The sequence below is a fragment of the Hipposideros armiger genome, unplaced genomic scaffold, assembly GCF_001890085.2.
Source record: "Hipposideros armiger isolate ML-2016 unplaced genomic scaffold, ASM189008v1 scaffold_236, whole genome shotgun sequence".
Classification (NCBI taxonomy): domain Eukaryota; kingdom Metazoa; phylum Chordata; class Mammalia; order Chiroptera; family Hipposideridae; genus Hipposideros; species Hipposideros armiger.
This window is the reverse complement of record NW_017731586.1, coordinates 2,090,873-2,113,287: the sequence shown is the minus strand read 5'-3', so window position 1 is coordinate 2,113,287 and position 22,415 is coordinate 2,090,873. Positions and strand designations below refer to the sequence as shown.

The window sequence follows — 22,415 nt, the reverse complement described above, 5'->3', positions numbered from 1 at the left end:
TGAGAGACTCCAGAGCATAAGTTTTACGGACACTATCATGTTCCTCTCATATGTTTAGTAATTGTTAGTAAACACACCTGAAAATGTGTTTGAAAGCTGTATGACTGAAAACTTATTTGTTGAGTGATGATAGTGATGTGAGGCTCACATTATCAGACAACTAAATGCTTCAAAAATCTAAAGTCAAGTAAGGGGCTGACTATATTTCATTACAGCCCCATGCTACTTATTGTATAACTACTGGTACTGAAAATACATGTACTGCAAGGGGTAACACATACTCCATTCAAAATTAGAGAATTCTCTTTTCTTTATTTTCCTCAACACAAATGTTCGTGCTCACACTCCTACACATAACAGAGGCAACATCTTTTAATTTGACCATGTTTTTATACTGTAACATCTTTTAGAGAATAAATTACTTAACCAAAAAAAAAAAAAACCACAGTGAAACAGAGATAGAAGATATTACATTAGGCTTTGTTACAAAGAAAACCCATGGTTTCTTCATTATTTTGGAAAAGTAAACAAACAGTTGTTATCTTAACAAATACATCCTCAATAAGAATTTTTTTCAAATTAAAAACAAAACAAATGTGCTGATACCAAAGGTAACGAAGGTAGGAAAAACAAGGTAATATTTTCTTATGGAGACTATGAATGGAAGATCAGTTTCCTAGTTCACTTACTAGAATAATTTAGATGTTCCATTTAAACGAAACTCTTACACACATGGAAATGGGGCAAGAAAAGGTTTAATAAGTATCAACTATAAATTAAAAGTGCTTTAGCATTTGGAAAAATTGAAGTCATTAATCAATTCAAGAAGGTGCCAGGTTATATTGGCAATTAAGTTCATTCACATTACTTCATCTAATTTTCAGCTTCATCAGTGTGATTTATAAAGGCTCACAGAATACATTCTGGAGAAAATACATAGTTCAAAGGCAATTACTATGTCTAAGTCACTTCCCATTAGCTAATGTAAAATCACACAAGCAAACTATTTTTAAAAATCCCACTTACTTTGCTGGGAATGTTCCTCAGTGTTCCTGTGGTCCAGGTCGTCTCTTCTGGTCGAATAGTTTCACACTGAGGTTCATGGCTTTGTACTCCGTCTTCGCTGCTCTTAACAGTCTTTTTCCCATCAAGGGATACATAGCCATTATCAGTCTCAGTTGATTTATCAATTGAATTCTTTGCTTTCTTTGATCTAAAAAAAAAAACCATGCAGAAGCATGTTATATGGACTTAGTTTACTTTGGATGGGTTAGTGATAGAAATTATGATCTGTTAATAATTCTCAGAATTTTAATGGCTACCTTATTTTTACAATAAATAATTGAGAAATATAGTATCCATCATGTAAAATAGACCTGTAAATCAATGTCCCAGTTCAGCTTACTTTATAGGTTCTGAGGTCTTAGAAATAGCAATTCTAAGGATATCCCTAACTTATTCTTGATCAAAACTACCTGTCTGTGAGCAATATCTACAATAAAAATTTTGCCCATTTTATTATAGTTAATATTTTTAAAGTTTTATTTATAAAACTATCTCAGGTAATTACCAGGTCAAGTTGCAATTAATGGTTTAACTTAGTTTTAATATTCTCATTTACCCAAATACATTACCATTAGTATATATAAATACATATCTCTGATAAATTAATAGACAGTGGAGACATAGGACATTTACATAAAAATATGGAAAAAGGGAAAACTTTATACAAGGTTCTAAATAATGGAAGAAGGAGAAATAGAGAACACAAAGAAAATAAAGAAGTAACCTCTTTCACCCACTGAAATACTCTGAAAAAATATTAGTAATCATGTTAGCTTATAAATATCTAAAAGGCTACAATTGAGGTTTTCATTTATAGGAGTTAATTTTTTCTCTATAAGATACAACATAGGAAATAATAAACAAGACATTTCTGATTAATAGGCAAATGTTTGAGGAGTCCTCTTCAGAGATTCCAATGAGTGAAAGAATGGCTATCCAAAGAAAATGGTTAGTAGAAATACAAAGTAAGTTGCACACAAAATTAAAATGTGCTCAATGCAGATTAAGTCTATCATAAACATTATTAAAGAGCAATTGTATTTAATTATATTTAAATAAATCCCCTTAAATTTTCTCCAGAGTATCAGTTTTGTGAAAAAGGTAAAATAAAACTAGTATATTGTCTTCATGTAGATGAAAGAAGTTTTTTAAAATGCACCAAAACAGTTACCTTTAACACTATAATTACTCAGTTCTATTAGAATTTTTTAGAATTGTGCAGGACCTTAGAATTCCCCTATTCTAAATGCTCATTTTGGAAGTAAAGAATAAGAAAAAGAGGTCTAACTGACTTCATTTAAAGTCACACAGCCAGTTAGAGGAAAACAGCACTAGATTAAGACCATCTGCTTATAAGGTTAATTATATTCCCCACATTACCTCCAACTGACCACTCTTTGGGAAACTGCCTGTTAGTATTTCTTCTTAACACATTCCTCAAAGCCTAGAAAGTTTGTCTTCTACACACAGGCCCCTCTCCTTCCTGATCTTCTCCTGCAAGGTACAAAGGGGACAGACAGGCCATACTTCCCACATGCGTGACACAGCTCCCATGCTTTCTAGTCACTCAGAACACATCTCCAGAGTTGCAAAACTCAGAAGCCCAATCTTCTGACCCTTTTCTTTCTATACAACCCTAAGACACATAAAAAGACCAAGGAAATGAGCCATAGAGCAAAGATCATTGAAGAGTGGCAGAGGTTGAGAGGAAAATGGATTACACTGGAGAGCAGCATGAGCAAAAACAGAAAATAAAAGGTGCAGAGAAAACGCGTGATCTTTTCTGCCCAGGGAAGAAGGGAGAGAAACACCAGTTATCAATTGTTCCCTTTAATATTGTGCAACATGGAGATGTGGAAAAAGACCAAGGGAAGTGAAGTGACTTGATAACCTAAAAATGTAAGAACTCAAAGATAGAGAAGGAGTTTCCTGGAAAGGTTGTTTATAAAGGTTCATGGAAATTACACTGGGCTAGAAAGGGAGGTGGGAAAAGGAGGTGAAGGAAGACTGGAAAGTTGGTGGAACCAGTAATAAGACAGGATATGTAAGAGAAGAAATTTATTTGGGAAGAAAGATGGAAAGACAGAAGCACCCAGGAACATCCTAAGATAAGCAGGCATTTGAAAACCAGTAGTCAACTTCCAGTAGCCTGGAAGCCAGTAGTCAAAGTAGAAAAAGTGGCTGAAAACTTGCGGAGAGAACCAGAACCAGAGAGGGAAAAAGATAAGGGGCCAGTGCAAAGGGCTTTGAATTAGTAATAACTGCAGCTTTAAGAATCCTTCTCTCCTTACCAGGACAGGGCAGGGGAATGAGGACTAGTAGCATCCATTCTATATGATACCTTTCAGCTATCTCCCATTTACTCCCTTCCTTATTCCTGCCTCCTTCCAATCTTCTCTGGGTTCTCTCTCCACTGTGTAACAAACTCTCAGGAGTCATGAACAGTAAGTTACTTAAACTATAGTAGCTATCTGATGTTTCTCATGAACTAAATGCCGTAAGTTGCAAACCAAGCTGAAATGACAAAATACAAAATGTATGTACAACCTCAGAGTTTACAAAGAAGCTCAAAATACAAATCATGCAACTTGGCAGTGGCTGGTAATAATAGCACTTGCAAGAATATTGGTGGAGTGGGACAGAGGGGCAGCTGATTCGAAGGCAATTTTAGGGCAGGGTACCAGGTGCGGCCCAGCAGGGTTGGGAGATGGGCTACATACAGAAGATTAACTGAATAAGTAAGTATATTGAGGACAATGGGAACTTGTTTTTCAGTGACAGAGAAGGAAAATATAAATAAAAAGATAAAATGAACTCGGTGATATGCTACTTGAATTGGAGCTATCATTGCAAATTAGTGGTTTATACTATATCTAGATACATATAGAAATAAATGTAAAGGGACACACACACACACACACACACACACACACACACACACAAACACACTGTTTCCAGCTCTCCTACTGAAGAAGGCCTGGGGTAGAACACCCCAAAAGTTATGAATAATGAATACACCTAGCACTCAGATATTGGTTTCTGTAGAACATGCTCCTTGAGGAAATGGCTGATTCCAGGGCTGAGGCAGAAGTACAAGTAGAACTTGAGACATTCTGTTGTGTCAGAAAGTAAGGAAGTGCTCAAAGAATGATGGCGACATGTCAAAAAGACAAAGAAACTGCTCAGAGGGGCTCCACTGGCCAAATTCAGGACAATCTGATCATCAAAATAAATAATAACAGTAACGAATAAAATACAAATCCATGAGTAAATAAATAAGGGAAAGCTTTTCCTTAAAGTAGAACGCCAAATAATAAATGTAGAAGGAATGATGGACTTAGAAAAATCATCATTTGGCAATCATTATAATAAATTAGGCAAGAATCATCAATGGATGCTAAAACTAGAAGGAAAAGGTAGGATGAGAAATGAGCTATTTTCATAATCTTATTGTATGTTCACACAGGACATTTATTGATTATAAAGGGAAAAATAATAAATTCACAATGCAGAAATCTAGCAGATACTGTCTTAAGTAATTAATGTAAATATCACTAGTAAGGGAATAAATCTACACTGCTTGCCACCCAATAGGATGCAATGAGAAGAATAAAGTATCACTTCTGTGATATTCATGCCAAAAACGCATAACTTAATATATCACTAGTAAGGGAACAAATCTACACTGCTTGCCACCCAATAGGATGCAATGAGAAGAATAAAGTATCACTTCTGTGATATTCCTGCCAAAAACGCAAAACTTAAGTTTAATCATGATGAAACATCACAGTACTAACCCAGAAGTATGCTGCTAAATGTTGAATGACCAGCTCTCCAGGGGTACAAAGTCCTTGTTTGTAGTGTTTCCTGATTTCCATGGTGTAAATAATCCCTCCATGGCCAATTACAAGTGCCAGCTGATAACACTGAACACTGAACTGGGAAGAGAAATGCATATTCTACTCTCACAAGTCAATTGGAACCAGATCCAGAACACCACAGGCACAAACCCAAATTAAGGGACATTCTACAAAGTGACTGCCCTGTAGTCTTTAAAATGTGGAAAGCATGAAACTTGTCTCTAAAAGTACAAACTGATTTGTACCCTGATTAGGGTATTCTTTGGATGTGAGCATAGAGGAAATGCTGAAAGGAGAAATGGTAGGAGAGCTAAACTGCAATTAATGCAGGTAAAAAGGGTAAAAAATTGTGACTGTTCCAAGTGAGGTTGTTTCACCAATGACTGTACCATAACATTCATATTGCAGTTAACAGCTGAAAAACTTTACAGAATATTAATTTCTCAAAAGGAACACAGGTTACCAAGACTTAGATGTTTAAGTAATTCTCTCATTCCCTTGTTTTAGGGAGTAATATTAAGGAAAGTTGGTGGGAATAAGATTTATTAAACAAATAAATATTGTAAAATTCTTAGAGTATTTTTTTAAAGGGAAGCTACTTCTACTTAAATGAACTTTAAAATATGTGCAAAAGTAAACTGAAGCAAATGAAGTAAATAGCATTTTGATTTTAAAATAAACATATATCATTCCCTAAATCATCATTCCCTACCAAAAATAAAAAGTAGGGTAGAAAGATGCTGGTGTTAGAAATGCACATAAAGAAATAAATGGTACTTTTTAGTACTATCCACAAAATATCTACCTTTTGATAGCTACACTTAATGCATACAATAGATTCACTTAATAAAACGAGAATTAATATTTTCTTAGATCAACCCAAGCCCCGTGAGTCACAGGCATCTGTGCAGTGAGGTTAGTAGTAATATTTTGAAAACAAGAGATGTACAAGTCTATACTGATTTTAGTTACTCCATGATTTAAACAGTATTTCCTGCACTGGATTTTGAACAAAAAGTGATCGCAAAGAAATAATACTGCCATGGTCAAGGCTTACAGTTTTATAACTAGATTATCATTTTAATCTTTGGATGGTATGACCTGTGTAGAATTTTCTTTAAAGTATTATGCTTGACATTCAAGAGGGATAATAGCTCTATGTCAAAAATACTCCTAGGAGGAAATAACCTTTAGAAATATATGTATAAAATTATTACCTTAGTTCTTTTGTGAACTAAGAACTTTTGTGAACATCATTTATCAATGATGATCTTAGTCTTTTCTGAAAAAACGCAAACAAATGTACACTCTACACCATAAATAAATCATAAAACTGGATGTGTTTTTCACATTAAAAACTTTAAACAAAAAGTTAACACAGCTTTTAAAGAACTTTAAAAATCTTATAAAATTTAGCTTATAAAATCTCAAATCTATTGTACCAACATGAAAAACAGTGTGTTTCTATATTAAAAACCTAGTCAGGTAATCAAAAACACTTAGGGTACTCTGTATTGCCATGGGAAAAGAAAAGTTGGAAGTATTTGTTGGTGCTCTCAAAAATATTCAGAGGTATATAAATAGATCCAACTGAAGGTCATTCTTTCAGTATTAAAGGACATTAGAGAGTTAGATGGTAGGGGGAAAGGTAACAGCAGATAACTCTTGTTCTAGAGCAGGGTTCGGCAAACTTTTGAGACAGAAGAGCCACCAGGGGTCGGCAAACTGCGGCTCGTAAGCCACATGTGGCTCGTAAGCCACATGTGGCTCTTTGGGTACATATATGTGGCTCTGAAGTAAAATTGACAATGAGAATAAAACTATCATAGTTTCATTTATAATAGTACTTTAAATTTTCCTGATTTGAAAAATATATTTATGGCTCTTGAATAATTTTTAAATTGTTGTGAGGGACAGGATTGGCTCTTTCAGGGGTAGGCAAACTTTTGAGACAAAACGTACCCAAAGAGCCACATGTGGCTCACGAGCCGCAGTTTGCCGACCCCTGTTCTAGAACATAGTATGAAATTGGTAGTTCTGCTCTCATTTCCGCAAGGTTAGGCATCAAGGGGGAGGGGAGGTTAGAGAAATAGAATACATAAAATCTCAGATATAAGAAAATGACACAGGAGCCTCCATATTATGACCCCTACTATCTGGAACCATTCATGCACCTTGAATATATGCTAACAAGACTTTTGGGCCCCCAGATAGCCTCTACAACACATAAGTTTGAGAAGTGTGTACCAAATTTGGTTTATTTATGGGACTTGTAATCTTTCTAGGACTAGTCCAACTCTAAAATACAGTGACTTTAGTAAATTTAATGAGGTACCTAGTTGTGGCCATAACATAGTCTTCAAAAAGCTGGGATATACTGGCACTTACATGGTCTTCATCCTTGTCTGTGGAAGACAGGCAACAGAGCTTCACCCGATTTACAGCTTAAATGACTGAACTGTTTAAAGTCACTAAAAAATAAATCTTAATCCTTGCACCAAAAATCTCTGGTGGGACTGCATTCCACTTTATGTTATATTATACAGTGTACTCTACTATGTGAAGAAAACCAACTTATTAAATCTGTGACTTTAGTGTTAAGAACAGTAAATATGAAGATAAAATGGGACAGAAATCTTTAAGGTAGGTCAGTAGAGCATATGAGCTAACATGGGACCTGGTTTTATTCTGGTATCTGTGTCTTAAGCACCAAGTTTATATGTTGCTTTTTCTACTCAAAAGAGGGCATAATTCCTATTTACTGTTTTTCAATAATACTGTCAAGGTCAAATGAATCTTAAAGAACAAGAAATAAATCTTAGAATCTATCTGAATTCTGAAATAGGTATTATGCTGAAGAGATATGCAATCTAGGTGTAATTCTTCCAATTTTATATTTTTAGTAGAAACTATAATTATGCTAATTTAAGACTATAATTCACTGAAATTAAAAGTACTAAATAATCAGGAAATATGGTTGATTTCTGTATTTTTTTAAACTCATACTTTCTTTGGTTTTGTTTTCACAGGCTCATAGAGTTCTTTTACAATAGTTCATTTTTTATGAGAAATACTATGTATGCCTTGCTTTAAAAAGAAATAGTTTTATTTTGAGAATGAAATGTACTTAGAAATGATAAATAGGGCCTTTCCAACTCATAAATACAGGATGTAAAAATAGTTTTCATCCTAATATCTAGAAAATCAACGAGACACCATACACAAAACTTAGATATTTGTGTGATTAAGCATTTATTTCCCATTAGTTATGTCAATTCAGATACCTTAACTTTTTATCACCAGAAACAATTTTAAGTCACAGCTGATATTTCAGTGTAAGCCCTTTCTGACCTGAGAGAACAAAACATTATCAAGATTTCAGAGCTCAGTTTAGATTTTCTAAAATTAACATTTTTCTTAAGATCTTTCTGTAACTAATATTTAAAAGTCTTATTCATATGCTGACAAACCAGTCCCAGAATGAGATAATTGAAAACAGTGCATCTTTAAAAACATTTAGATTATAGTTGTCATGATAAAAGGGAATGAATCCAAAGGGATTTAGCCTTTATAATATCAATGGCTGGTCATTCTACAGTCCATAAGGAGGGAAAGTGAAGTCTGAATCTCATTTGAGAAACAGTAGAATTCCAAAGGCACCAATCTACTCTGTTAGGGGGATTCTGAATACTACTTAACACAATATCAGTTTTGGACAACCAAAACAACTAAATGATTCCCCAAAGCAAAACATATCCCCTATCCAATTTATAACTGTTTATCAAGAAGTCTTGAGAAATGTTTAAGAAACTGACTTTGCAGTGGTAAAACTGTCACATCCTATTCTTAGAAAGGAGAACCATATATGGATATATAGAGCCTAACAGAGATAGAGACAGAATTCAACACAAGTTAAAACCCAAACCAAACCAAACCTATATCTCTGGAGGAAGCAACTTCATGCAATGTGATTGCGAACTATTAAAATTCTGGAAAATTTCCCCCAAATTGCAATCAATGAAAATATGCCCAGGATATAATTGCTTAATTATATAATGCATGATAAACTTTATCATAAGAGCACAATCACAAATTGACAAAACAATGATATTAGTAGAGGCGTTAACAAGTGACCAAAATAGTTATTTGCAGTATCCCTTTTCTTGATATATTAACTCAGCAACTTTTATCAGTTATAGTCAGCATCTTAATCATAGCTTTTTAACTATATTCAAAATTATATGTATATGTGCATTAGTAATAAAACTCTTTTAAATGTTTTGAATTAACTATTCAGAATAAAAATACAAGATTGAGTTATGTTTAATTTATTTTTGAAGTATGCCATAATTATATTTCCTTATTTGGTAAATTTTATTGTGATACAAACTATACAAAAAGCCCAATATATAAAAATAGAATTCCATACTATAGAACACACTTTATACTTTTAAATAACAATGCCTTTATATTTTATTTCACATCATTTTGGGTAACTGAGGCAAGGATTAAATAAAAAAATACCACACAACTCTCATGACATTAATAAAGCCAATTTGACCTATAGTGCTGATAAAAATAACCAATTTAATAGAAGTAAAATAGTACTTGATAAATCACGAAAGAAGCCAAAATCAAGAAATCCTAACTACATATATTTTGATGGTATATATTCAATCTCATAAATATTTACACATCTTCCAAAGTAAACTTTATGGTCTCTAGTTGTCCGTTATCTATATAGCACTATAATTTATCAAAACAAAATCCATAATAGGGCTATCATATTTAAAGTCATCAACACCGGAAACTGAAGTGCCAGAAAAGGGATAGTGCATCTCTATACCAATAAAGCCTAGAATAAATACAAACCCTGATAAAAAGAAAGCAGCATGCCAGAGATCTCTGAAGACAGCGCCAACGCTGTACGAGGTGCTTGTACCGTAGCTCTGAACTGCTCCCTCCTGTGAATTATCTGTGGTACTAGAACCATCTCCTTCCCTATGTACTTCCAAATGGGCTGCTTTCCTTAATTTCCTTCATCAGAAGAGATTAAGAACGGAAGGTAGCTTTAAAATTTTAACAACCACTTTCTCAGTTAATATGTTCAAAATTTGGGTAAACAAACACAGGAACTTTAATACATAATAAAATTGAGATTTACTGGATAAAAGTTAACCCAAATATAAAGTACATATTCAAGACCAATTTCTATAAACGTTAAGGTATTGTTCCTTGCTCATACGGACAGGGCAGTGGACATTAGGTTGTAAGGATCGCATTGGACAGATATTTATAAAAGCATTTCTTCCCTACGTGAATGCCACTCATCTGTAGATGAAGAAAGAAGAAAATTTAGACCGAACAGCATTATAATCTAATTGATCAGCAATGCTATTTATTTAATGTAGGTATTATCTTTTCAAAATGAAAAGTGCTTACATCTCAACATCCCCAAACTGCAAATGTCACAATCTCTTAGCAACAATATTCAAAAGAGAATTGCTCTGCAAGACCCTTAACACAGAACTCCATTGTGCTGGGTAGCCAGTGAGATTTGCTATGTTTACTTATCTAGAGAACAATATTAAAAAGCTTCAAATAGTATTTAATAAATAGAATTTAGCTAAAAATTTTTTCTTGGCTCTTGTTTTTTGTCAAAGCATCTTATAAGAACAAAATTTTGTGAATAGTGGGAATTATTAGCAACTCCACCTAACATATATTCCTTACATTGATATTAGATGCCTTAGAAATGGGCTTCAAGAAAAAAAAAAAAACAAAAAAAAAACAGGTACGTGGTCTCACAATGGCCCTGAAGCAAATACAGAAACTAAATCATTTGGTAGCTGATTCTGAAGCTCAATGCTTTATTTGAAAGAACATCTTTACAAGATCCCATTTTATTCAAGTCAAGAACAATCCTGGATTCAAACTGCAGAAACTACAGAGATCACTTTTAAACAGACAGTACCTTCTTCTTTTGCCCCCTGTGCTTAGAGGAGGCTTAGGTGTTCTCGTTGAAACAATCTGGCAGTGCACAGTTCCCAGGAGCAGCATCAGCCATATCGGCCCGATCACTTCCGTCAGAGGTATGTTGTGTGGGCTAGAAGCGGAACAGAATAATACTACTGCGGCAACTACAAAGAGGGAAAGAAAATGCATTTAAGTACAGATGAAACAGTCACTTCTTAAAAGCTTTAAAAACTGTTTTAACACTGCTTCTTGCCAGATTATTTTTCTAAATTTAAATGAGTTTAAATGTTACTCCAGACAAGCTCTTTCAAACTATCTTCTTGTTTGCCACTGGCTAACCATGCTGTTCAGTAATAAACTCTTGGAACGAGATATCACCCAACAGAGTCTCTAAAGTACACACCTGAGCACTGCAATGAAAAGTACATGCATACACATCTAATGTCATTCCTGGTAAGATCTCAGACAATCAATAGAACCACACTAACCTCAAGTGCACTTATTTATTTGTTTAACAAACAAGCAAGTCTATGGTAACTGTATAATAAAGCTATAAAAAGCTTTTTTCAATAGAGGTTTATCAACTCAGAATTAATAACATAAATTTATTTGGGAATATTTTTCAGGGAAACCACTAAAAACCCATTAATGCTAACCACATGAAGAAGAAATCTTGTTTTTGCCTGCTCAGCATCCCTTAGGCTTTATAGACATAAACTCTCTATCTTTTGGGAATCTGCCTCCTTATTTGTCAATCAAATGGTCTTATTTTTCTCACCTCAGGGATAGACATATAATTTGGCTTGTCACAGTCTTCACTCTGGGCACAGTACTTAATAAAAAGATGGGCATGTGACCCGAAGAGGGCCAATCAGGATCTTTTTCAGGGATTAGCAGAGGTGCTTGAAGAAGGCTTTTCTCCTGGATCACAAACACTAAGGACTATGGAAATAGGAAATTGCCAGGCTCACCTCAGCCACCACTTAGAAAAAGCCTCTCTAAGAACGAGACATCATTAGGAAAGCAGAATTGACAGCATAAAAAGTGAAGACATCACCTGAGCCTCTAGATTCAGCAATGCTTGAACCATGGGGCTACGAGTACCTAATCCTGTTTTGGGATAATTGGAGAATTTCAGTATTAGGAGATTTTTGTTCATTTTATTAGGTGTGATCATTGTAACGTGATTGTGTAATGTACCTATTTTGAAGAGGTGCATACTGATGCATTCAGGGGTAAAATGTCATGATGTATATAATTTACTTTAACAAAACAAATTAAGTAAATATGCCAAAATGTTAACTATTTAATCAAAGAGATGGGCATATGGGTGTTTAGAGTGATTATGCAATTTATCATCTAAATCAGGATTCTTTTGAGAGTGAGATGAGAGCTGTTAACAAAAGCATGAGGGCACCACAAATAAACTTAGATAGTAGCTGGACAGTCCCAGGCAAATTGGAACATATGGTCACACTGGTTATTGCATAAATCTATTTAGTTCCCTGGGTTTTGGGGTTTTTTTTAAACTTTTATAAGAGTAAAGATTAAAAAAATACTTTTTACAAAAGCTAGATTATATTTAGTTTCTGCCCCCTGCAACTGAAAGAATCCTGGTCTAGCATTTCAGCTTAAAACACCACTATATTTTCTAATATGTTTAAGAAGTATCATAAAACAAATTTCGGCTTTATATTCTCTTAATAAGTTTCTTTAAAAAGAAAAAAAAAGACTTAAATTTAAAAAAATGCTAATCATCTTTATGAATTACCCTGGAATTTAACTCCAATTCTCTAGTTGTTTTATAACAGAGTCTGGAATTTGGAAAAATATAGAGTTTTTGTTGTTTTTAATATGAACTCTAATGTGACCTTGATCAAGTTCCTTAACTTTTTTGAGCCTTGGTTTATCCTCTGTATAAAAAATGCATATAGGTATATAGGTTTCAAGTGGGGTATACATGTAGAACACTTTGAAAACTTCCTTACATAGTATCTGATATTGATTGGTAAGTGGTACTTTTATTACCTATCATTAACTTAATCACCTTTTAAAAGGAGAGGAATGCAAATGCTACTTAAGAGGTTCAGAATTTTAGGCACAAAGAAGAACATCTTAAAGAACTTCAATTTGATATAACCTCTTGCTGGTTATTTAAATGCACTCTCCGCCCCATGACCACCCTTCTCTTTAACACTAGGGCTGGGAACCTAAAAACAATTTTCAATCTCAACAGGGGTTATTATACTCTGTGAAATTCTGTCAATAGAACACACTAGAAAGGGGGAGGGAAAGCCACTTTATTCCTCTTTTTCCTTCTTTCTTCCACTGTGTCTCTCAAAGTGGCCGTGTCCCTTCCATGCATGGCCTCTGTTCCTGAGCCAGTGGTTCTGGTATCACCTCCTCCCTTTCGTCCCCCCCACCCCAGGTAAGGGTTAGAAGATATAAGCAGAAAACACTCACTTCTCTAAGCTATACTTTTTGATTATTTAATGAAGCCCTGTGAACTAGACAGTACTGCTGAAGATTTCTGCTAGACAGTACTTCTAGAGATTTCTACAAGAGATCAACTAAGACAAAAATGTTGTTTATCGGGCACAAGTAGTTCCAAGGCAGGGTTTCTTCATATACTGGCCAAGCACAACTCTAGGGACAATCATCAGGATATAAAATTTCTAAAGTTCAATTTTTAGGTCTGTCAATCTTTTGGATTTAGTGGCAGGTGGGAGTAAAAAGACAAATATGACCTAATCTATGTTCCTTGCCGCTCCTCAGTTTAGAGGCCAATGTGGACATATAGAGAAACAATTAAAACACCTATAATGAACTGAATTGTGTTCCTACCCTCCAAATTCATATGTTGAAGCCCTAAACCCTCATTGTGACTGTATTACAGATAGGACTTATAAGAATGTAATAAGGTTGAATGAAGTCATTAAGGGTGGGGCCTTAATCCAATAGGACCAGTGTCCCTATAAGAAGAGATACCAGAGATCTCTCTCCACTAACACACAGAAGAAAGGCCATGTGAGGACACAGTGAGAAGGCAGTCATGTACAAGTCAGAAAGAGAAGCCTCACCAGACCCCAGCCCTGATGGCACCTAATCTTGCTTGGACTTCCGGCCTCCAAAACTGTAAGAAAACAAAATTTCTATTGTTTAAGCCACCCAGTCTGTGGATTTTGTTATGGCAGTCCAAGCAGACTACTAGAATACCTATGATAAGTGATATAATATACATAGGAAAGACATGTAACTAAATTGGGAGGTTATGAAAGGATTCTCAAAGGAGGTGATATCCAATGCCTAATCAAACTTTAAAAGCACAAATAGGAGTTGACTAAGTAAATAAAAGGGAAAAAGGCTACCCAGGCAAAGAGAGTTGCATGTCCAAAGGCATATAGGCAAAAAAAAAAAAAAAAAAAAAGCACAGAATGTTTAAGAAACAGCAGAGAACTAATTTAGCCTGCTTAAAGTTGGGGAGAGATACAAGGGATTGACTGAAAACTTGGCTTGTATCTTGAAGTCCATGATAACCAGAAAACAATTTAGATTTTAAATGGCTGGTTTGGATTTGTAATTTAAAAGGAACATGTACAGAAGGTAGAGATATAAGGGCTCCTGGCAGTAATCTAGATGAGAAATTATACAAGCAGAATGGAGGGATGGAGCTGAGAATATAAAGCTGAGATACTTAGAAGACATGTAATTGAAGTAAAAAGCTATATGTAGTTATATAAAACCAAATCTGACTGCATACGATTTTTTCTACCTTTCAGGGGATGAGGGTTGGATAGAGAATGAAGACGTAATTCAGAAGAGTGCACCCTACTTTTATATGCACCGAGATGGAGGCATTGGGGGTTTTGAAGGTACCAGCGGGCTACTGAGGGTGACTAGGATCATAGCATTTTGTCAGTGGCTGTGCAACTTGACGCAGGTTAAGTCACTTCTTTAAGTTTTACTAGGAGAATGTTCAGTGTTCCTCACTTATGAACACTCATAATGTTAAACTTCAGTTCTGAACTGAAAAATATCTTTTTCATGCCTGATCAAACCTGTGTTCTCTAATGAACTTAGGAAAGCCAGTAAGTGAATTTCAGGCACAATTTGTGAACTTCTAATAGTTACACTGGAAACTTGTTTTCTTCAAATACTAGAAAGCAACAATATTAAAAAAGCACAATGCACAGTGGTTACAATCAATAGTACTGATTATTTCTTTAATAAGCAACTGCAATTTCTGACTACTTTAGAATAGTTTTCTCCTTTAGGTAAGCTAGAAAACATAGAAGGTAACTATACTAACAATAGATTAAGCTCTCTTAAATACTTTTGGGAGAAAAGGAAACACAAGAAAGTAACTCAATAAAAATTAAGATAAAAATACACTTAGAAGAACTATCATATAATGTAATGGCATACTTAGCAACAACAAAGGTCAACTTCTTGAAATCAATTATAAACTGTATGAAAATTGTTGGAAATGTTATTATATTTAACTATAGGCATTCTAGGAATTTAACATAAGAAAATAATTCAAAATATAAAAAACTTCACAAACTAATATGTTCATTTCAGTTGTAATTATAATAGTAAAAAACAGCAAAAAGCTTAAATGCCCAATATTGATGTAGGATAGGATATTTTCCAATAATTTAAAATTATATTTATAAAGACTCTGATACTTGCTATGACATTAAGTAAAAAAATACAATTGTTTATACAGAATAATCTCAACTATATAAAACACGTCACAAAGTAAACTGAAAGGCAAGACTATGGGTCCTTTTTTTTTTTTCCCTACATTTTCTGCAATGAACATGTGTGATTTCTTTAATCAGAAAAACACAGACACACAGTCTATTAAAAATCACAAACCTTCACATTCCCTTTTATGCATATAAGATGTACTCTGACACAAGAAACAACTTTACCTAAATAAAAGTCTGAGTTTATATATTTTCATTTACTTAAAAAGAAATTATCGGGCTGGCCGAGTGGCGCGTTGGTTAAGAACTGGCTTGGGACGTCAGTTCTGAGCAGCAGGGCCCCGGTTGGGATCCCACATGGGGGCCACTGACACTGCCCTCTACAGCTAAGATGGTGAACAACAGCTAGACCTGGAGCTGGGCTGCTGTGAGTCACAGGCGTTGGCTGCAGCCCCTGCTACTGCAGTGGGCTGCCATAGCTACCGTGTGTGGCCTGGTAGCCGGTGTGAGCGGCTGGCAGCTGGTGAGCTGCCAAGAGCCGCTGTGAGCGGCCGTCCAGAGGCCAGCGACCAATCTGCCTCACCTGGGAAGAGCGCAATGATAATATCAACATGGGCCAGTGAAGCAACGTCCTCCACAACTAGACTGAAGAACAAAAGGACAGCAACTTGTCTGTTCCCCTCCCCCAATTCCCCAATAAAATCTTAAAAAAAAAAAAAGACATTATCATTTACTTAGTTTGCTGATTAAAACATATTTAAATAATCATTCAAGATTACAATTGTGTTTTCTAAAAAGTCAGACATCAAAAGGACTGAAAAGAGTACCAACCAAATTAAAATCATTGCTTTGTTAGAGTGATGAAAAGTGAGTGGTTTTTTCTTTTAAGACTCCAAACGCTGTAGAGTGTTGTGCAAATGCTCTGCATAGGACACTGCTGCTGTGGCTGCACACTAGAATGCTGCTGTGTGGGGAGGCAGTAACAGAGCTAGCTATTCAGTATGTGGCTCTGAGCCAGGCAGCTTAGGCTTGAACCTGGGTTCACTAGGTGATTGTGTGAACTTTGGGCCCTCAGGTCTTTCAGAGTCCCACGTCTATAAGCTAGGCATAATAACAGTACCTATGCTTCCCTGGGCTGTTGTAAGAATTAAATAGGAATCTGTGAAAAGCACTTACAACAGCACACAGTACGTAGAATTTCAATACAGAATGAAGACGGTCTCAGTGCTTCAAAGAAAACATAAACCATGGCTGAGGCAGGAAAAATGAACCTGTATAAAAAAAGACTGGTGTGGTATGTATGTGTAGGGGGGTTCATTTTGAAGAGACTTTCTAATTTTTAAAAATCCTCTCAATTTGTATTTTTCTTTAGCTATCCACAAATTAAAATTTTCATGATATTGGAAAATAACTGCTTTGTTTTCTCAAACATTTTTAATATCAAACCAGTGTGTCTTATTAAATGAAATATTACAATAAATGAGTATCTTCATACTCAGTAGTACTATATACCTTTTAAAAAGCCTTAGGGGGCAGCGGATTGGGGGAAGGGGGGTTGTCACTTTGAGGGTTAAAAAGTATAATTATTGCACTGTGTTGTACACCTGAAACTAATTTAAAAAATAATTTAAAAATAAATAAATAAAAATAAAAAGCCTTAGTAACACTAAAAATATTATATCTTGAAAGTTAGAGCAAAATACATTTCAATCACTTAATTATTTATACCTTGAAGAAGATAAAGGACAAGCAGCCAGAAAAAGATGACTTTTGATGTTACTTGTAACCACCATCGGAAGAAAAAGGGAAAAAACACAACTCGAACAATTCCCTTTCTAGTCAGAGAAGTCCAAGGACTTTCAGGTTTTGCCTTAGCAAATGCAGACCCTGAGAAAAGTAAAATAAAATGATAGAGTACATTTATTATTCTTTAATTTCCTTAGAGAAAAAAAATCTCAATATTTGAAGAACAACAAAACATATATAATTTTATTTTGTACTATTCTATGAATTAGAAATGTCCAATTTTGGGTAGTAGACACTGTTAAAAACATTCTTCATGCTATCATATTGACTCAGGTACTTTGAAAAAAAATTTTTTAACTGAAATAATAGCAGAATTTCTCCCACATATCTTCTAAATATAAGACAATATTCAAAAGTCAGTTCCAGTTAGGAATTTTAAGTGACCACTTTAATCCCAAAACTAATATAATATTGTATGTCAACTATAATTTAAAAATTAATTTTAAAAATAAATTTTTTAACCACTTTAATTTTTATAACCAAGCCTTATAGTTTGCTAAGCAAACACAAGCTGTTTTTCCTTTGTACTTACTATTTCTTGGAATGATCTTTGGTGGGAAGAAAAACTAATCAACAGTATTTAAATGCTTCAATTCTCTATTACACTATTCTTGCCTTCAATTAGGCTAACATTACTTTTATTTCTACATACATATATATCTAACCCATTTTGAATTCTGTTTCATCAAGGTTGTTTTTTAATTGCATTAAGCATTTATTTATCCAAGGCTCACCTCTTACAAGATCAACATCTATGAGGTCTGGTTTCACATGCGCTGTTTTCTTTGGTTTATTCCTTAAACCCTATAACATATTAAACGTAGTATTGGTAAGAGAGTAGATCTTAAAAGTCCTCTTCACAAGAAAAAAACTTTTTTTGTAACTATGTATGGGGACAAATGTTAACTAAACTTATTGCGGTGATCATTTCTCAATATATACAAATATCGAATCATGTTGTATACCTGAAACTAATATAAAGTTATATGTCAGTTAAACCTTAATAAAAAAGTACTATTAGAATTGTGCATATATAAGTATATATTATATTTATATATTTAAATCCAGAAGAGCAGAAAAGAATCAACTTCTAAAGATTTCAATTTAAAAAAAAGTTCAAGTGAGATGCTGAACAAAAATATGTTATATATTTGTTATAAATGGAACATAAGTGTAGTATTATAATAAATTTTATTACTTTCCCATAAATTTAGGGATGTGTGTAACATGTGATGCCTGTTTATGACTAAAACTAAAATTCTAAAACAAAGACTATGGCTACCAATCCATGTGGATATACAGGAGGAGACTGTGCTGGCCCCAGATGTGCACAACAGAGTGCTGAGGCTGGCTGGGGCAACAGTGGCTCTGAAGGGCACTCAGGTGTGAGATGCTGGGGGTGTTCCTGCAGACAGCAGTGGACCACAGAACTGAAGACAGACAGGGATGCAGGCTTCTCAGCAGATGCCAGTGTGTTGGAGTGATATCAGCTGAGACCCAGAAAATATGATGCATATCTCAGGGCTGCCACTATGTTCGTTCACATGCCAACCACTAACCAGGCCACAATGCCACCTAGTCACTTCATAACTTAGACGCCATGCCCAGGAGATGGAAGTGAGGAAAGCCGGAATGGTGAAATGAATTAGTTTAAACTTGGAATTACTGAACACTAAAATTAAGTTTCTGCCACCAGTGTACAAAATGGGTATAAGGGTAGAGGTCAAAACCACTGAAGAAAACTATGAAAAAATAAATTACACTTTATAACTTAAGACAAGGATGTTAAGAATTGGAAGAGCTTAGGCTAAATTCCTCAGGAGCCAAGTGCTAAGAAATGACAGCGTTTAGATGATTTGTTTATTATTCATTCAATTAACTAAGTACTTATGCAGTGCTTTGGTCCTAATCCAAGTAATAACCACCACCTAAAGATTTGATTAACCACTGTTTACATCTAAAGCATAGAGAGGACAGCATTTGAGCTCACAATTAGCTGAGATGTTTAAACCCAAAAATGTACCCTAAAATCAAGATGCAATTAACCTTTGAACGCCTGTAAATAGCCTCTTCATCTAAAGTTACATACAACCCAGAGACAGAAAAATATGAGAAACAGTCAAGGTTGGAGATATAGCCATGATAATTTTATATAGTTAATCTCATATTCATAGATTTCATATTTGCAAATTCACCTACTCACTAAAATTTATTTGTACCCCAAAATCAGTACTTGCTGTGCTTTTAAATTTGAGGAACACAATGTGCACATTCCCAGCTGAGGTCAAACAAGGCAACCTCTGCCTTCTTGTTTCAGCTCTCATATTGTAATTAAGTGTCCTTTTCAAAGTCTACTCAGTGCTATGGTTTGTTTGCATTTTTTTCTATTTTGTTGGTAATTTTGTTTAAAATGGCCCCCAGGCATAGTGCTGAAATGCTTTCTAGTGCTTCTGGGTGCAAGGACGTGCCACTAGAAAACGTGTTAGGTAAGCTTGTTCAGGCATTAGTTATAGTGTTGCTGGCTCTGAGTTCAATATTAATGAATCAACAATACATATTAAATAAGGGGTCCTTCAACAGAAACACAAAACAAGGTTATATACTGATCAGTTGACAAAACGGCTGTGACTACAGGAATTTACTGTATTTTGCTGTGTATAACGCGCTCCCGTGTTTTTAGCCCAAACTTTCAGGGAAACTGAATTAGTACTGCCCATGTACAATGCACATTCTTATTTTTCCCTTACAAATTTGGGCAATAAAATGTGCATTATACATGGCAAAATACAGTAATTTCCCCTAAAATAAAGTGAGTATTCGCTAATTCAGTGTTCATGGTGACGTTACAGAAAATAACTACTGTGAATAATGAGAATCGACTGTATGTGTACTTCATTTCCCATTTTAATGTCATGATAGACTGGCTGATAGACTATAAATCATTTCTGGAATTTTGCAAACTGGAAATATAGTTCTAATAATACATACATTTTAAACAAAATTTCATTAAGAGTACTATTTAGATTTGTTATGAAGATTATTATGAGATTTTACCCTTATTAGTGCCAACAAATTTGGAAACTAACGTTTTAATTTACTTATCTTTTATACGTTCTTTTAAAAATAATTTGAAAATAGCCTTATTGCCAATGTTTTATGACAAATCTAAGGCTTAATTTACTGCTGTATACCTACAATTTTTATCAAGATTGTTTTAAGAACTTAAAGTCCTTACAAGAGGAACAGTAAATTATCTTGATTTATGCAATTATGTTGTTTTTCACCATGCTCAATCTACTTGATCTTGTTATATGTGGTTGATTTCCTATTTTATATTTCATTAAAACACTTATTTTGAGTTACACTGTTGAGTCAAAGCATAATTGTTACTTTTGATAAAACTTTCCCTTCAAGGTAGCCTATTAAAATATTTGAGGGTTTCAAAACAGAAAAATTATACTGATAAATCATCTAACATTGACGATTTTATTCACAAAAATAAATGATATTAGCACCAAGACATGAGTATTCATAAAATTTGATTTTAATTAAGTAGATATTTAAAGTTGGAAAATTTTCAATTGCTTTAGAGTAAATACATTCACACAAAATAGTATAACTTTCAGTACTAACTATAATTATGGAACTTCAAAAATTTTAAGTGGGTAAAATAGATTTTTGGTGGTGAGCATGCTATAGTGTATACAGATATCGAATTCTGTTGTACACCTGAACGTTATATGTCATTAACCAATGTTACCTTGATAAAAAGAAAATATAACAAAAAAAGTTTAAGAGAACAAAAAATGAAAACTGTTAATTTTAAAAAAGATTTTAAAAATTACTATTTTAACTAGAAAGTAGGAACAATCAAGTACTATGAATAAAATTAATCTCAAAGAATTCAAATAATATATCCTTTATTGAATATGCTTAAATTCTTATAGTACATTCCTAAAGTACAATGACACAAATAGTATAAAGTTTTGAATTAAAAAAAAAATTAAAAGTACACTGATAATGTTGAGCCAAAAAACTTAAAAGGGCTATTTAAGTTTCGAAAATCCTTCTGTTTAATGATCCAGACTTCCCAGGCATGGAACTATTCTAACACTTAGACCATCAGTTTCACTTTCTGGACATCCTGTTTAGTTTCCCCCATCCCATTTCTTCTCTGTAATGACTTTAAATAGCATAGTGTTTTGTTGTTGTTGTTGGAGCTTTAAAACTCTTGTAGGAGGCAAGGGGGAGAAAAAAAACCAAACTCTGGTAGGTACTAAAATGGGAAAATTCCACATTTAGTTTTAAATTTGGGTCAAGGTAACCAGAAAATGAAAGTTTTCAGTTATAATTTTTTTTAAATGTTTAAGAAAAAATAATTTGCAACTTACAAGACTTAAATAACACTTTAGCAATATAAATTCTGGACCCTTAATTTAAAAAAAATAAACATTTCCAAGAAATATAATTTCATGGCTTTCTTTTATTTCTTTAGTTGTTGTTCACGGCTTTCACAGATAATGAGTGACTCAACAATATCCGTAGAATATGAACTTAATACATTTGGTACAGTATTCTCTACACAACAGTACGGTGTTTTTGCTTTTTTAACATCAAATATGAACATTTAATACACCAGTTATGCACTTATCTACCTTTCTTAGAATAAATGCAAAATTATTTTACACTACAAATAATATGCCTCCTCTGGAATGTTTAGCAAGAATGGTTTTAGGTTCAACAAATTGTTCTATTTAATTAAAAATAACAAGAGTAAGTTTTAATACTGTTTTAATTCTTCGATTACTATTACCAAGTATTTTCTTTAAAGGCAAGTATATTTTAGAAACAAGTTACAGGTCTTAGCCTTCCCTAAGTTCATCCTTTCAGCACACCAAGTAACAACTAATATAATCCTTTCTTACCCTAACCACTATTTAGGCACTAAAATAGTTCTTTTAAAAATGAAGAAATTATTTAACTAATGTAGTAATTT

At 34.0% G+C, this 22,415-nt stretch overlaps 1 protein-coding gene across 1 annotated transcript in view; it reads right to left on the bottom strand.

Moving 5' to 3' along the window:
• LOC109389519 (putative homeodomain transcription factor 2) overlaps positions 1–22,415 on the bottom strand; it is an 85,893-nt gene that overhangs the window by 1,746 nt on the left and 61,732 nt on the right. The window contains exons 4-8 of the mRNA XM_019655136.1: positions 18,154–18,223; positions 17,342–17,500; positions 10,900–11,065; positions 9,798–9,962; positions 1,027–1,213 (exon numbers count right to left, since the gene is read on the bottom strand). Coding sequence (XP_019510681.1) covers positions 1,027–1,213; positions 9,798–9,962; positions 10,900–11,065; positions 17,342–17,500; positions 18,154–18,223 — 747 coding nt within the window. The remainder of the gene's footprint in view (positions 1–1,026; positions 1,214–9,797; positions 9,963–10,899; positions 11,066–17,341; positions 17,501–18,153; positions 18,224–22,415) is intronic.